The 13,951-nt window shown below is 34.2% G+C and overlaps 1 protein-coding gene across 1 annotated transcript in view; it reads left to right on the forward strand.

Moving 5' to 3' along the window:
- Positions 1-12,892, forward strand: part of ZNF280D (zinc finger protein 280D) — a 56,142-nt gene extending 43,250 nt beyond the window's left edge. The window contains exon 17 of the mRNA XM_059823909.1: positions 10,980-12,892. Within this exon, the coding sequence (XP_059679892.1) occupies positions 10,980-11,616 (637 nt within the window). The 3' untranslated portion in view covers positions 11,617-12,892. The remainder of the gene's footprint in view (positions 1-10,979) is intronic.
- The last annotated feature ends 1,059 nt before the right edge of the window (positions 12,893-13,951 follow it).

The following is a 13,951-nucleotide window of genomic DNA, read 5'->3' on the forward strand; positions in this document are numbered from 1 at the left end:
TATTGAGGGGAGGATTTTGCTTTATGAATCATCGGCTCTACTTAGTTATATTTTTCAAAATGGGGAATTTCTGCTAAAAATTGGAGTTCTTAAAAAAGCCAAACAAACAAACAAAAACCCCACCAAAAAAAACCCCAAACACAAAGACATTTCCATTCTTGTGGTTGTAAAATAGATTTCTATTCTTAATGTTGCTATGGTTCAGTTGAGTGGCTGGAAGGTACCTTGAGCCACTTAAATAACAAAGTTGTTTTCTAGAAATTCTTGAAGGTACAGTCGTCCTAGAAAAGGTTACTTTTGGTTAGGGGTGGACAAAAAAAGGGATGTTTGGCAAAAGATTCCAGCTGCGTTTCAGTACTGCTTACCCAAAGAAGCTGTGGGAGTAACTCTTTGGTTGTAAGAAAACATGACAGATCACGGGGAAGACAGTTACTCATTATTTGAGCTCTGTGTGTGTGTACAAATATACATAATTTTATTATGTGAGAGTAGGGGAAGCAATGAGACTATGAATTTCAGAAATGAGAGTACTCCCATCCATGCTTGGGCTGTGCATTTTAGAGTCTACTTGTTTCACTGACTCCAAATCTCTTCCACTAGTCCTAGGTGACTCCTCATGTATCAAAGTTTCAGATCACCCTGAATTTAGACTTCAAGGTGTCTAAATTAATTTTCTTACTTCCCTGGTTTTTATTCTGAGTCTCTGGTTTTATGGCCAATCCATTCTATTGAGTATCTCAATTAAGCTGAAATTTTGTGCTCAGCTGTTACATTTTGGGGGCTTCTTTTTTTTTAAGGGATTGACAATTAAGGGGCATTTTTTCACTGTTCTTAACTAGAAGTTTGTTTTTATGTAGAATAAAGAATCTTTGGGAAGTTCTAGAGAGGTTTCAAAATTGTGGACCAGCAGGCTGTACTTATCAGAGATGGTCACGATCTTTGTTTTATTTTCATAATGTTCTTTCCAGAAGCACTGTAGCTTCACAGATGTAAGAAAGTACATTTCCTTTGCTGCTGTTTGAGAACTATGGGATTTAAGATTTCTTGTATCATAAAAGTGTTGGGAACATCACAGGGTAATAGTCTTCTATGGTTTAGTGTCCAGTTACGAAACTTCTGTTAATTACAATTTAGAAGGAACTACTTTCTAAAACCTATTCCTAAACAGAATTAAGGTTGAGAATATATGTCAGGAATCTAAGGTAAACCATATTAACAAAGATGTGGTTATCACAAAATATAAACCCTGTTCACTTCTAAAACAGCATAAACTAGCCAATTTGAATCTGTTTTATAAGCTGTAAAACATGACCACAGAAATCTGTCAGAATTTGGTGATGTAAAATAATGTTTAAATGATATGTACAACAATCTACAGATATTGGATCCAATTCATACGCATTTATTTTGGTGGCAAAACTCAGATTTATTCAGACAAGAACAACAGTATGTTTTGTCCTTGGATATATAATATCTGATTTATTTGCGTCTAAATTGTTCTGCTCTTTCAAGAGTGACTGTTTTTTGACAAATTACTATTTCCAACATATTTGTTTAAGTTCTTGCGTAGAAATCATTAGAGCAGTGAAGCTAAGCTAAATATTTGGTGTTGCATCATTATTTGCTGGTGTTGCTACTCATGATTAAATACCTCAGAGTATTTCAAGTCCCTGACCCAAAAAATATGTTGTCATTTGATTTACCCTGATCATTTTTCTTACTGTTAATTAGATGAGCAGTGCTATCATAGCAATGTTATTTTAAAACAATCCTTTTTTTGTAGTTGTTTTTGCCATCTTTTATTGCAAATTAAGATGTAATAATGGAAATAGTTACGGTTATTTATACTACAGTCCAGGTTGTTGGTTATCTGCTAGAATATTAGTGTTAGAAGGGGTTTATGGTGTGCTGTAAGTATGTGCTAAGATTCTTTAAAAAGGTCTGGTTTTAGCACTGCTTTCTTGGATTAAATTAGGAAAATGTGTGGTACATATCAATCTAATATTAGTATACATTTTTCATAAAATTTAAGTTGATAATGCTGTTTTGCTGTTTCTTCTGTCAAGTGTTTTGTACCTTGCAGACAGCCATTAAGACTCGCTGAGGTTGTGACTCATTTAATTTATGATTAATAACATTATTTAAATGTAACAGAGGCAACACTATACTTCAGCAGATTAAATTTGCCTTCAATGCAGCATCAACAAAGAAGATACAGGCATAAGCAATTTTGAGGGTTTTGTTTAGTTTTTCTTTTTTTTAGGAAACCTTTGAAAGGTTATATTTTATATGAGAATTGATGACTTAACAAGGTTTTGTAGGAGACATACTTCTTGCTATCTCTGTGATAGTGTTTTCTTATATACACACGGAAAATCAATTTTAGTGATGTTGTGATAAGCTGTTTAATTAATGTGGGTTTAAAAGTCAATAAATTTAAATAATTTATAGCTCATCTAATGTATGGACTGTGCCTGTGAAGGTATTTTGAGGGAAGTATCTCCTCTAAATAGTAGTTGGAGGTCAGCTGCAATGTTTTACAGTTTCCCTAAAGTAAACCACACCTGTGTTCTGGGTATTTGGGTTATGGTAGACAATTAAAAGAAAACTGAGCTTGTTTTTTGTTGTGTCATAATGTAGCTTTATGCACTTTTAAAAAGTGCATTTCAACAAATTTATCATTTCAGATCTTAAATACTTCAGTCATGGTTTAAAAGGTCTTTATGGTGAGGAGATTGTTCCTCAAGTAGAATTGCAGTAAGCGCTAGAATAAAAGTACTGCTAACCATCTTAAGACTTGCTTCCTGGTTTTTATGGGGTGAGATAACTGGGACAGGTTACATGAAACAAGTTTATCTTATAATTTCTGTATACCCAACAAAGCATTTTAAAATTCCAAAATGCTTTTCTGGAACTCTGAAGTACGTTTAAGCTCAAAATAAGTATCAACTTTAAAAATTGATTTCAGATTACCAAGTTGCTTTCTTACTGTAAGTATCTTCATCCTTATCTCTATTTTAACCATATGGTATTTTAAAACATTGAATCTTAATTCATTATCCACTAGGTTAAAGACCGAAATCTCCATTAGAGAGAAAGAAGCTAAGTTGGAGGTAATGTCTTCTCTTTTCTCCACACAGTCTTAACAATATCTCTGAACTTCATCACCAGTTTGAAGATCCAAGACAATTCTTTTTTAACTATACATATCCTACTGGGTCATGGTGTTCAGAAGATATGCATAGTGCAAAAATCTAGCTGTCTGTGTTTTACTACAAAAAGATATGGCAGTGTTGGAGGGACAGTTTTAGTATGTCTGCCACAGCCAAAGATTTCCAGTTTGTAGTCGGTCCATTGTGGTTCATTTGTATGCCAGGCTCCAATGAAGGAATGGTTTAGTTGCCTTATGTGTCTTCAGGGAACCTGGAAATTGACCTGAAATATAACCTGAGATCTGAGGAAATACTGACTCTGAACTGTAACTTTTTTTTTTATTTTATTTCTTTTATTAGTACTTCTTTAAGAGGAAAATCTTTGGAAATGCCTCTTCAGGCCTGAATTATTTTTTTTCCTAGGCATGTGTACAAATTTTCCCCTGCTTTCCGCCTGTCAGAAAGCTGAATCTATCTTCTTAATTTTTTTTAAAAATATCATCTTTGGATTCTGATTTTACAGAATTTTCTTCTGTAAGAAGTTGTCTTTCTGTTGCCCTTCAGAAAGGGCAATCTGTTACAGAAATCCCAGCTGGTAAGAGAGTAGGAGAAGTCCTCAGACCTGGTAAAGATTTTTCTTTTAACACTGCTTGCCTACTTTCCAAAATGCAAAGGAGTTGAAGTTTTTTAACAGAAGCAATGATTTTGTAGAAATGTGAGAAGACTGTTCATCTTCATTCAGCAGCGTTAAGCAAGATTTCTCAAACATACACAGTAACACCTTTTCTTTCCATAGTCACTATTATCACTTCAGGTATGTTTTCTCTTAGTTTTTCTTTTTTTATCCCATGTTGTGTTTCAGCACTATAGAAGATGTGGAATTTGCATTTTTTGCTCCACAAAATTGTGTTCCATAATACTGGCTTTCATATAAAACAAAAAATGCAACATCCCCCCAAAATAAAACAAAAAAAACCAACCCACACACCCTAGGCCTTACAGTTGGAAGAGATGGAGAATACAGACCGAATAGGCTACTTTGGTGTTAGCTGTCTGAGCTTAAGGACATCTGAACCAAGACCTTTCAGAACAGTGAGCTGCTGTTCAGTGTGGTCTGGGCCATGTGGAACCTCTGGTTGTTTTTTCCAAGGCGCCATGGAATGCCTGTTATTTCACTGCAGCCAGATGCTTGACATTTTGGCTGTTTGTTGAAATACACAGCAGGAGGTTAAAGGACAAGACCCCTAGGGTGCTGAAGAACCAAAAATATGTATTGATGAATCAGGTTGTTGAAAAACATAGCATTTAAAGCTCAGAGAGATAAGTTGGGAAATCTTCCTTTCCTGGTAGTTCCCGGGGGGAGTATGGTCAGCCAGGGCAGAGGAGGATGGTGGATAGGGAAGGAGGTTCTGTAGTAAGAAGTAGAGTGCAGTAATTTTAAGTCGGGAAGTGTTTCTTAGCACAGGTCATATGTGTATGGGTTTTGTAGGACAGAAATATAACAAAAGTATGATAGAAGTATACCAAAGGGTATTTTAGAAGATAGAATAAGGTTAACTTGACCATACAATTTTAAAATACTTGCTGCATAATTTGGCCTCATTGAAACAAAATATACCACCTCTGTGGGGAAAAAAATACTATGCTAAAAGTATGTAACATTGTTTACACAGTCTTAAATATTTAAGAAGTTGTGATACAAATAATCATTTTAAATGTTCATCTTCCTATATGTACAGTGACCTTTTATATTTTAAAACCAAAGTTAACTTGTAGTTGTATTCAGACAGAAAGAAAGTTTAATTTCTTAATTTTGTCACTTAGGCATTTAAAATTTCCTAAATGAGAATAAGATTATATGGGCAAGATGCCCTGTAGCATAGGATATGGTTTTAGAAGACTGGTGTGGTGGGTTTCAGTCTTCAGTGCTTTTCTGCTGTTCTGAAAATAGGGGTGGGGGGGCTGGGGGGGTTAGAGTTAAAAAGTTGTTTCATTGGTTAAGTTTAAATAGAGACTCAAAAGTTTCTTCTTTGACAAGCATTTTGTTAAGAATCTTCCTTATACTTACACTTAATGTAATAGCATCTGTAGGGCTCAAACAGTGTGTAATGCTTAAAAATTATACTCACCTCAACTTTGTCTTTCTTGCTTTTCCTTTGCTTTTTTTGCTTTTTCTTTTTTGCTAGCAAAACACAAGTTTAGTTCAGATTTTTTTTTTCCCCCTCCAAATAAAAAGCTGTCCAGACTTAGTTTGCATCCTATTCAATAAGGCATAATTGAAATTGTGTCTATGAAAAAGGCTACAAGAGTTGCTTTAAAGTTTTGCTTTGTTTCTGTTATTTTTTTTTAACTTGGAAGACTATTTGCAAACATCTGTGCTAAGATCCATGCTTAATCTCTGCTACATAGCAGGTTTATGGGAATGTCAGTGTGAAATTATTTCTACAACTTTATATCGTAATCAGTTGCTCATGAAAGTAAAATAAAAGAACTATCATTAATTATTACAGAAAATTTCAAGACCTAGTATATCTGAAGGAAAAACAGAACCACCAACTTTTGAAAGGTAAATACAATGATGAGCTGCATCTTGAAATCAGGTACATAAGAAATAACACAGCATGTGTTACTTTAGGTAATTGGGCAAAAGTAGTTAATTAGTGTTTTCATAATATGTGTTTTCTGTGATAGGACATTTTGAATGGTGGTCATAATGTACTTACTCAACAAGACATGTAGAATTTAGGTTCCAAGTGGCAAAACACATTCTTAGTAGCCTCGTAAGATATTTAATAAATTGTACAGATTGTTAAAAGAAGCATTTTTTATAATATTGCATATGAGTTAACAGTATTACTGGGGCAATTGGGAAACAATTTTAAAATACAGTATAAAATGTTACTTCTTGGATATTCATTTAGGTTTTTAAAAACCTATGTCGTTTGTGGAAAGCATACTCAACCAAATTATTAGCAGAGCAAATATGTGAAATAGTTGGGTAGCTAACAATTAGAGCTCTACACTTAAAAAAAAATATACGAAATTGTGGCATTTTTTTATGTCAGTCTGGGGAAATAAGTGAAACCTTATAAATTTCTTTTGGGGCATATTGTGGGCATACTTATACTTTATATAATTCATCAAAATGGTTACTCCAGATCCCACAGCTGGAAATACCTTATTCCAGTTAGTGATCTTTCACATTGTTGGTGCAAATCTAACCTTTAAAAGCTTAGTCAAAACATAATTGTAGTTATTTGTTACATATGCATTTATAGTGCCTTTAAAACAGGAAAAAAGCAAACTGCTTCAGAGTCTTTCTGTAGGTTACTTTTCTTCTTAGAAAAGGTTCTGCTCTCTCTCTCTTTATTCTAGTCATATGCAGTGTGGGCCAAGTAATTTGAAACTTTACTTTCACTTAAAATGCTTGCTTAAGAATTGAGACTAAATGGTTCAGGTATTAGAAGCTAACTCTGTCTTTAAGCTACGGATTAGCAAACAGTTGTTGTAATTCTAATTGAATATGATGTACTACTTTCTCCTATCCTTGTGTTTAAGTAGACAAAAATAATTTTAATGTATAAATCTGTTCTGTGTTTTATGTTAAAACTGCATTTGATACTACTTTATGGGCTTTAAGACAGACATCTGGGGTATTTGTAGTTCTAGCACCAGAGATTCTCAGTCCTCAAACACTTTTCTCTGTTACTAAGCCATGGTAGTTATGCTGATATTAGCAAGTAATGAGTGCTGCAGGAGCAGAGCAGTAGGTGAAAGCAGTTGATTCGGAGAATCCTGCATCTTCACTGCACTGTGATTCGGAGGTGTTATTTAGACCAGACTTGTGTTCGCTGGACAGAATGCCCATGTTGTGCACATACTCAGAGCTGTGTGGAACTTCCATTCTTGGTTTGGACTCTTGAGGACTCACCTCTGTTAGGAGTTGGAGCACTTGTGGATCAGAGCTTCCCGTTCATTTTCCTCAAAAATAAATCTAGTTTGCATACCCCAGGACTGCTCTATAAACCAAACTGGAATGTGCCTCAAAACCATGATGATGTTTCACACCAAACTGTTATTGTAAATGTAGCTGTAATACAGGTTTTGTTACCTGGAGGTACTTTTCAACAGACTGAAGGTGTGTTTGCACATACTTTGCAACTACTCTGCACGCAGATGTGTAAATGTCACTTGTTATAGTTCTGTTCTGAATTTGTATGATTTTTTATTTCTTGCTGTAGAATTTTTCCCTGAATGATTTTTAAAATCTTAATATAAAATAACAATATAAAATAACAAAATACACTAAATGAAGTTAAGTGAATATGTATAGCAAAGAGCAGCAAAAAATATTGAGGTAAAAGAACTTTAAAACAACAAATATTCAGAGCCTAGCTTCTCTCAGCCTCACTTGGCACACAAATCTTACATTTCCTATACAATGAGAAAAAGAAAAAAATCCCTTTAATTTTTAGGCTTCTCTAGCTTGGGATGAGTGTATGTTTGCACCTGGTAGACTCATCTCTTGGATTCAAAATTATGTCGTATGCTACTACTCCCTTGAAGTAGCCCTATTCTAAAACCTGACTTCATATAGACCATATGGCAGCTAGTTCATTAGTATAGCCCATATTTGATAGTCTAGCCACAGTTTGTATCATGCTTTAGAAAATGGGTTCATCTGACAAAAGTCAGGTTTTACATTCTAACTGTTCACTGAAATTCTTCTTTCTATATAATACAGTTGTTAGCATTCTCGCATTTTTCCTGTCTTCTTGATGTCTGAATTTTTAGTTTTCTTACACTGTAAGCAGTATTGTTTGCACATAGAGTAGTAAGAGTACGTTTCATTCCTAATATTGGATGGAAGGCTATTCTTTTTGAGCTACTGACCTAATAACAGAATCATTTCTGGAAATCCTATATGATTTTTTTTATTGCAGGATTTTAGTGCGTCACAATTGCTAGGTTTTGTTTATTCATCTGCAGTTCTCAGAAGAGGTAAATTATTTCATTGGAGAACTGTTCTATCTAAATTAACTTACTATTGTGCTTAGTGATCTAAAAGATCACTGTTCTTCGTGGGCGATTGTTTTTGTGATGGTGATTGTTGTGCAAAAACCTGTTCAATTTTATTTTTATACTCTGTTTTATTGGTACAAATGACACATGGGAAGGTATGCTGATGAGAGACAGTATGTTTCTGCATGAGAAATGAACATACATAGGTTTTTCTTTCCTTCCTCCCCACTTCCTCTCCCTCCCTTCCTGTGTTTTGCCAAAAATGAGTGAGAATGAGAGGCTGGGTTTGGATGAAGCTGGGATTTTGGTTACTAGAAGGTAAGGGTGATTGTGATGGATTCCTTTTATGTGTTAAGGGCAGATTTGTCCTTTGAAGAGTTTCTCAGTGTGACTCGTGTGCATACGTATATGTAACCCATCTGGGATTTCCAGTGTGGAAACACTGCTCTGTGTGTGCTCATGAGGCATTAGTCATTCCTTTCTTTAAACCCCCTTTTCTTTTTTGCATGTCTGTGTTCAAAATTTCCCACATAAAGCATAGTACTGTGCTTGTTAACTCTGCAACTACACCTTACCCTCAAGCTGCTTGTTGAAAAGTAGTAGCTAAAGGTCATGTATATACACTGTTTCATAAAGAGTTGACTGGATTTTCATATGAAAACAATTGTAAATATTTACTAGCATTTATACAGCTCTGTATAGCTTAAGTGTTTCTCTGGAATAGATGAGCTAATTAGAAACAGTTATGGCAAGACCAGTTACGTCAGCCACAGCTGAGGGGTGGTTCTGAGTGTTGGCTTTTGTGCTGGAACTTAGTCTTGAGTTTTCTCTCAAATATTACCCTTTTTTCACTTTTTTCTAGAAGTTTGAGAGAGAGAGGGGAGAAGAACCTGGATAGAAAATTTATATATTCAAGAATGTTATTTACTGGTTTAGATAGTTCAGTAAATGAAAAAAAATCCTTTCTATTTGACACAAGTAGCAAATACAGGTTATAATTTGGTGAAGAAATCGGCCTATCTTTTGAGCTAATTCCTTATTATGAATGAAAAATAGGTGTAACAGGATAAAAGATTTTTATGACTACCTCAGTCATCGGTAAGATTTCACCACTCAAGGATATCTCAGCAGTCTCTTATCCCTACTCAAAATATTCCTCTGACTTAAATTCAAAGTAGGAAATGGAATATTTTTGGATTAGTTTATTTAAGTGAAAGTAAAACTGGTTTCTGAATGTTTGCAGTATGTAGCACCTCTTCCAGAATAACCATTTTCTGTAGAACTCGTATCATTTAGCATATAGGCGAATTGTTTTAAATTTCTGCATCAGTAGAACAACATTTCTAGGCTTTCACCTTGAAAATATGTCATAAAAACATAGTAGCAGGAAATCAGTTATTCCTTTTAAGAGTCCTGGAACTATCTGTTGCACAGGTAATGTTAAAAGTGGTTTTAGCCAAAAATTATTTCAAACAATTTTTAAAACTATTTGAAGAAATAAAGTACAAATACATTTTGGTTAATGAGATATTTCGTTGTATTTTATCTCTCACATCTTTTGTCTGCATGTCACTGTTCAGCACTATTTTCAACTTAAGTTTTAAATTTTAAAAGTTAATCTGGGATATTTCTTTGCTCCTAATTTCACTTCCTATATAGAATTTATACCTGAAATCAGACCAAGTGTTATTCTTCCATCTTTCTCCCCTGCTTTATTTTGTCTGTCACTATCATCATTTTAGGTAATTTGAGCTAATTGTCATTGTGAAAAATTTTGAATGGGTTAGAAAGTATATTAAACTTTTACCAAATTTAAATCTTTACAGCAAAAATTGAGCTCCATAATTGAAAGGATGGGAGAAGTTGGTGTTCCTATAAGAAATAAAGAGAAATATTAGAAACTAGTATTTAGAATTTTGACTGTTGGAATATGAACATATGAGCAAATTGCATATAGCGATATGACCAGGCTACTTTGTGTTTTTGTGGGTACAGATGGCATTTGAAGTATACAGTTCAGTCTGTCTTTGGAGCATTCTAATTTTTTTTTCCCTGGTCACCCTAAAGCACTGCATGCATGTGGCTTTATTGAAATAATACAAGGTTTAAATAATCAGTTTGTCTACAAAGTTCATATGCTGTGTTTTAGATTTTATTATACAGTAAGTTCCCCATTTTTCACTTGCATAATTCAGTACTGATTTATATTTCCTTTTTATAAACATACAGTTTTACTCTGAAAAGTGACTGGAAAAGCTACTTCAGATTCACTTTTTCAGTGAATCCAAATTTGTAGTTGCTCAACTAAATTATAGGTTTAAGTTAATTTAGATTACCAACTGTTAGCTTTTTTTTCTTGCTTCACTCTCACTAGTATTGCAGAGTCAATTTGACAGTATAAAGGTACAAACTGGCTTCTTTTTCTTGCACATCATCAACAAAAGTCTCCATGTAGTTGTATCTGCATCTGTGTCAAAGAGGCTGTGCAGGTAGAGGAACTTAACATTGTGTTTTGGAAAATTCCATGTGTCACACAAAGGGGACAACTTAACCTTCCTTTCTGGAGATAAAAATGCAAGAACTGAAGAGTACTAATTGACTGCTAAATATGAAGCTGAGTTTGTAAATAGATAAGAAAAATGCGGCTGTTTAATTAAATTAAGCCCATCTTGCTATGAAAATTTGTGAGAGATGCCAAATAGGGAATCTACAATATCACTGTCTAGGTGTCACTTTGCAGAGTACAGCCATGTGTTGCTTTATCTCATTTCTTATAAAAATAACTTGTTTTGTTTTGTTTTTCAGCAAACAAGAGCATGACTCTTCAGGCGAAACACAAGAATGCAATAGAAATCAAACTAAAAAAGTTGCATCAGTTGAAAAGAATGAAAAAACCTCATCATTCTCAAATACAGAAAATGTTCCTAGTTTGGAGCTCCCTGACAATAGCTCAAAGAATTCTTTACATGAGAAAGGAGCATGTTGTGATTCAGATAATAACAAACAATTAATAGATGAGAAACAAAAATGTATTCATGATGAAAGTGAGTTGAAAACTTGCCAAAGTTCAGATAACGTTATCTTGAATGAGCAGACTAAAGTACATAGCTTGGATGAAACTACACTTTCAGCAATGAACGCAAGGGACTTAAAACTAACGTTGGGTGAAGATGTTAGTTTTGAGCAGTTCTTGAGAAAAAGAGATGAACCTGAATCCGTAAGTTCAGACATTAGTGAACAAGGCAGTATTCATTTGGAGCCTTTGACTCCATCAGAGGTACTAGAGCATGAAGCTACTGAAATTCTTCAAAAAGGTAATGTTGCACCTTCATCAAAGAAAGCTGGACAACTCTCTGAACAAACAGATGAGACTTCTAAAGAAAGCAGTCCCAACAGAATGGAAACAACTGTAAACAAGACAGATGTAAATGAAACAAGCTGAAATTATGTTAATTTTATTGTTTGTTGTAAACAATGGTAAGAACATGGACCATTCCTGATGAGTGTGCTCATTGATGCTAATTATTAAAAATAAAAAAGGGGGAGAAAGGGAGGAGAGAAAGAGACACTAAAGGGAAGTTTTGCATATGAAGATAGCATGTATGTGTATGTACAACTGAATTAACTAAATTTACAAAAGTTAACATGTTCAAATATATCTTCCTGTCTCTTGGATGTGATATATCTTATTAGACTGACATTTGAAAGGAGGAATAAATTCTAATTTTTATAGTTAACTAGCCCAGGATAAGGTGATTTGTTTGCCAAGAAAATATTTTTTTATAACCTTCAGTGTGTATATCATTAAACAGTGGAATTTAGTATGAATTCACTTCTGATGCTGAAATGGAGCACACTTGTAATGATGGTTATTGGTCTGCTGATAATTTGGGTAAGCATAACCCTTTGGACTTGGTGTCACATTCCTGTCTGTAAAAGCATGTAAACAGAATTATATGAATCTATGCACCTCTGTACAGGTGTAATCCTGCCAGGCTGTAAGCTTACCTTAATAAACTTTCAGTGAAAGTGGAATTATTACAATAGAAATATATATTTGTGGGGTTTTCAGTGAGCAGGCTGTGCAGAAATACCGAACATAATTGTATAAAGTAGAACATACTGCTGAAAGTACTGTAGCTGTTAGGCTTTTACCATTGTTTTAATTATTCTTAGCCGTAGACCCATAGGAATGGTCTGTAAGTCACACCAAAGTACGGTTTAATGTAAAATCTGTTTTAAGTGAAAGGAAGGAAACCCCCAAACTGGAAACACCAACTGGCATGCATTCTGCCATTTTGCAGCTGCTACTGGCTAACTCTTACAAAAAGGACACAAGGGCGTATAAAGTAGAATTGTACAGTTCAGTTTCAGGAATTTTTTTTAGTCTAAATTGTGTACAGAAAGATGGCTGCTGGTTTTGGTTTGGTTTTTTGTTTGGCTTTTTTTTTGTCTTCTAGCTAGATGTGGGAATGGATATGATTAATGGTAGCTTGCTCCTATGACTTCATTGCTCCATTTGAAACATTCAGAATGTGCTTTTGACTTACAGTTTTGTTTCTAATGAATGTTAAATGTTTTGAACAGCTGTTAAAGTACTGCTGTAAATTATTACTCTTTGAGTAAATATTTGCAACAAAATTTTGTCTTTGTGCATAATTTTATGCTCAGCTTGAAACTTTGGGCATAGTCTTCCCACATTTTTTTAAAAGATTTAGTGACAGTTCCCAAAAACTATTTAATTTTTAAATTGTGAATTTGAGACTGAAGTGGGGGGTTTTGTTTGGCTGGGGTTGGATTTTTCTGGGGGTTTGGTTTTTGTTTGTTTTGTTGTTTGGGTTTTTTTGAATTAAATTAGTAAGTGCCTATGCATAAACATATTTTTGTAGCTGTGTATTGTGGTAAGCTGTGCTAACTTTTCCAGATTATAGAGACATATTTTTCTGGGCTGTCAGCATGCAACTGAACTCTACTCTGTCCTCCTAGGTTAACTGGGCTCAGCTGCTAAATGAATCTAATCAGCAACAGTATTAAAATTTATAGACCATTCAGCTTAGTGTTGCAGCCTCTAAATAAACCACATTGATCTCAACATCTCAAAAATTGCTTCAAACTCTAGAGTTATATGACTTAAATTTTGAATTGCATCTTAATTTTCATCCGTGCAGGTTTAGAAGACTTAAAAAGAAAAGTGGAACAGTTTACATAGTTACAGCTCTTCAAGATCTGCCACTTTTAAGAACTCAAAATAACAAGACACATGAAAAAGCTGAGAGCAAAAAGTTGCAGTATTCTTTTGTTCTTTAAAGATTTTAGTGAAATCGTTAACTCGAGGTATGATTAACCAGTCTGATGTCTTCATGCATGTACACATGGAAGATTGTAAAATACAGCATCACAGTGAGGACAGTTTAAAGGACTTAATCAGCTATGGAACTTGATGTGTATGTTACTGAAGAAGTTCCTGAATGCATCTGTGTTTTAACCCAGAGAAATCTCTATAGCATTTTTAATTTGATTTATGATCTTCCATGCAAATTATGTATTTTGAATAATGCTGTGATACGTGGTGTTGGAAAAGATTTAAGTTCAACTGGAGCCAGTTGTATGATACTTGCTTGTAAATTCCTCACATTTGTCTTCTATTATGCAATTAAATTTTTAAAAGATTTACCATTTTAATAAGAATAATTTGGCCACATACTGTTGAGAAAAGTTGGAAAATAAAACTCAGATTGAAAAATCTGCATATTTGGCAGACATCATATTCTCAGGTA

This window comes from Gavia stellata, chromosome 13 (assembly GCF_030936135.1).
Source record: "Gavia stellata isolate bGavSte3 chromosome 13, bGavSte3.hap2, whole genome shotgun sequence".
NCBI lineage: Eukaryota > Metazoa > Chordata > Aves > Gaviiformes > Gaviidae > Gavia > Gavia stellata.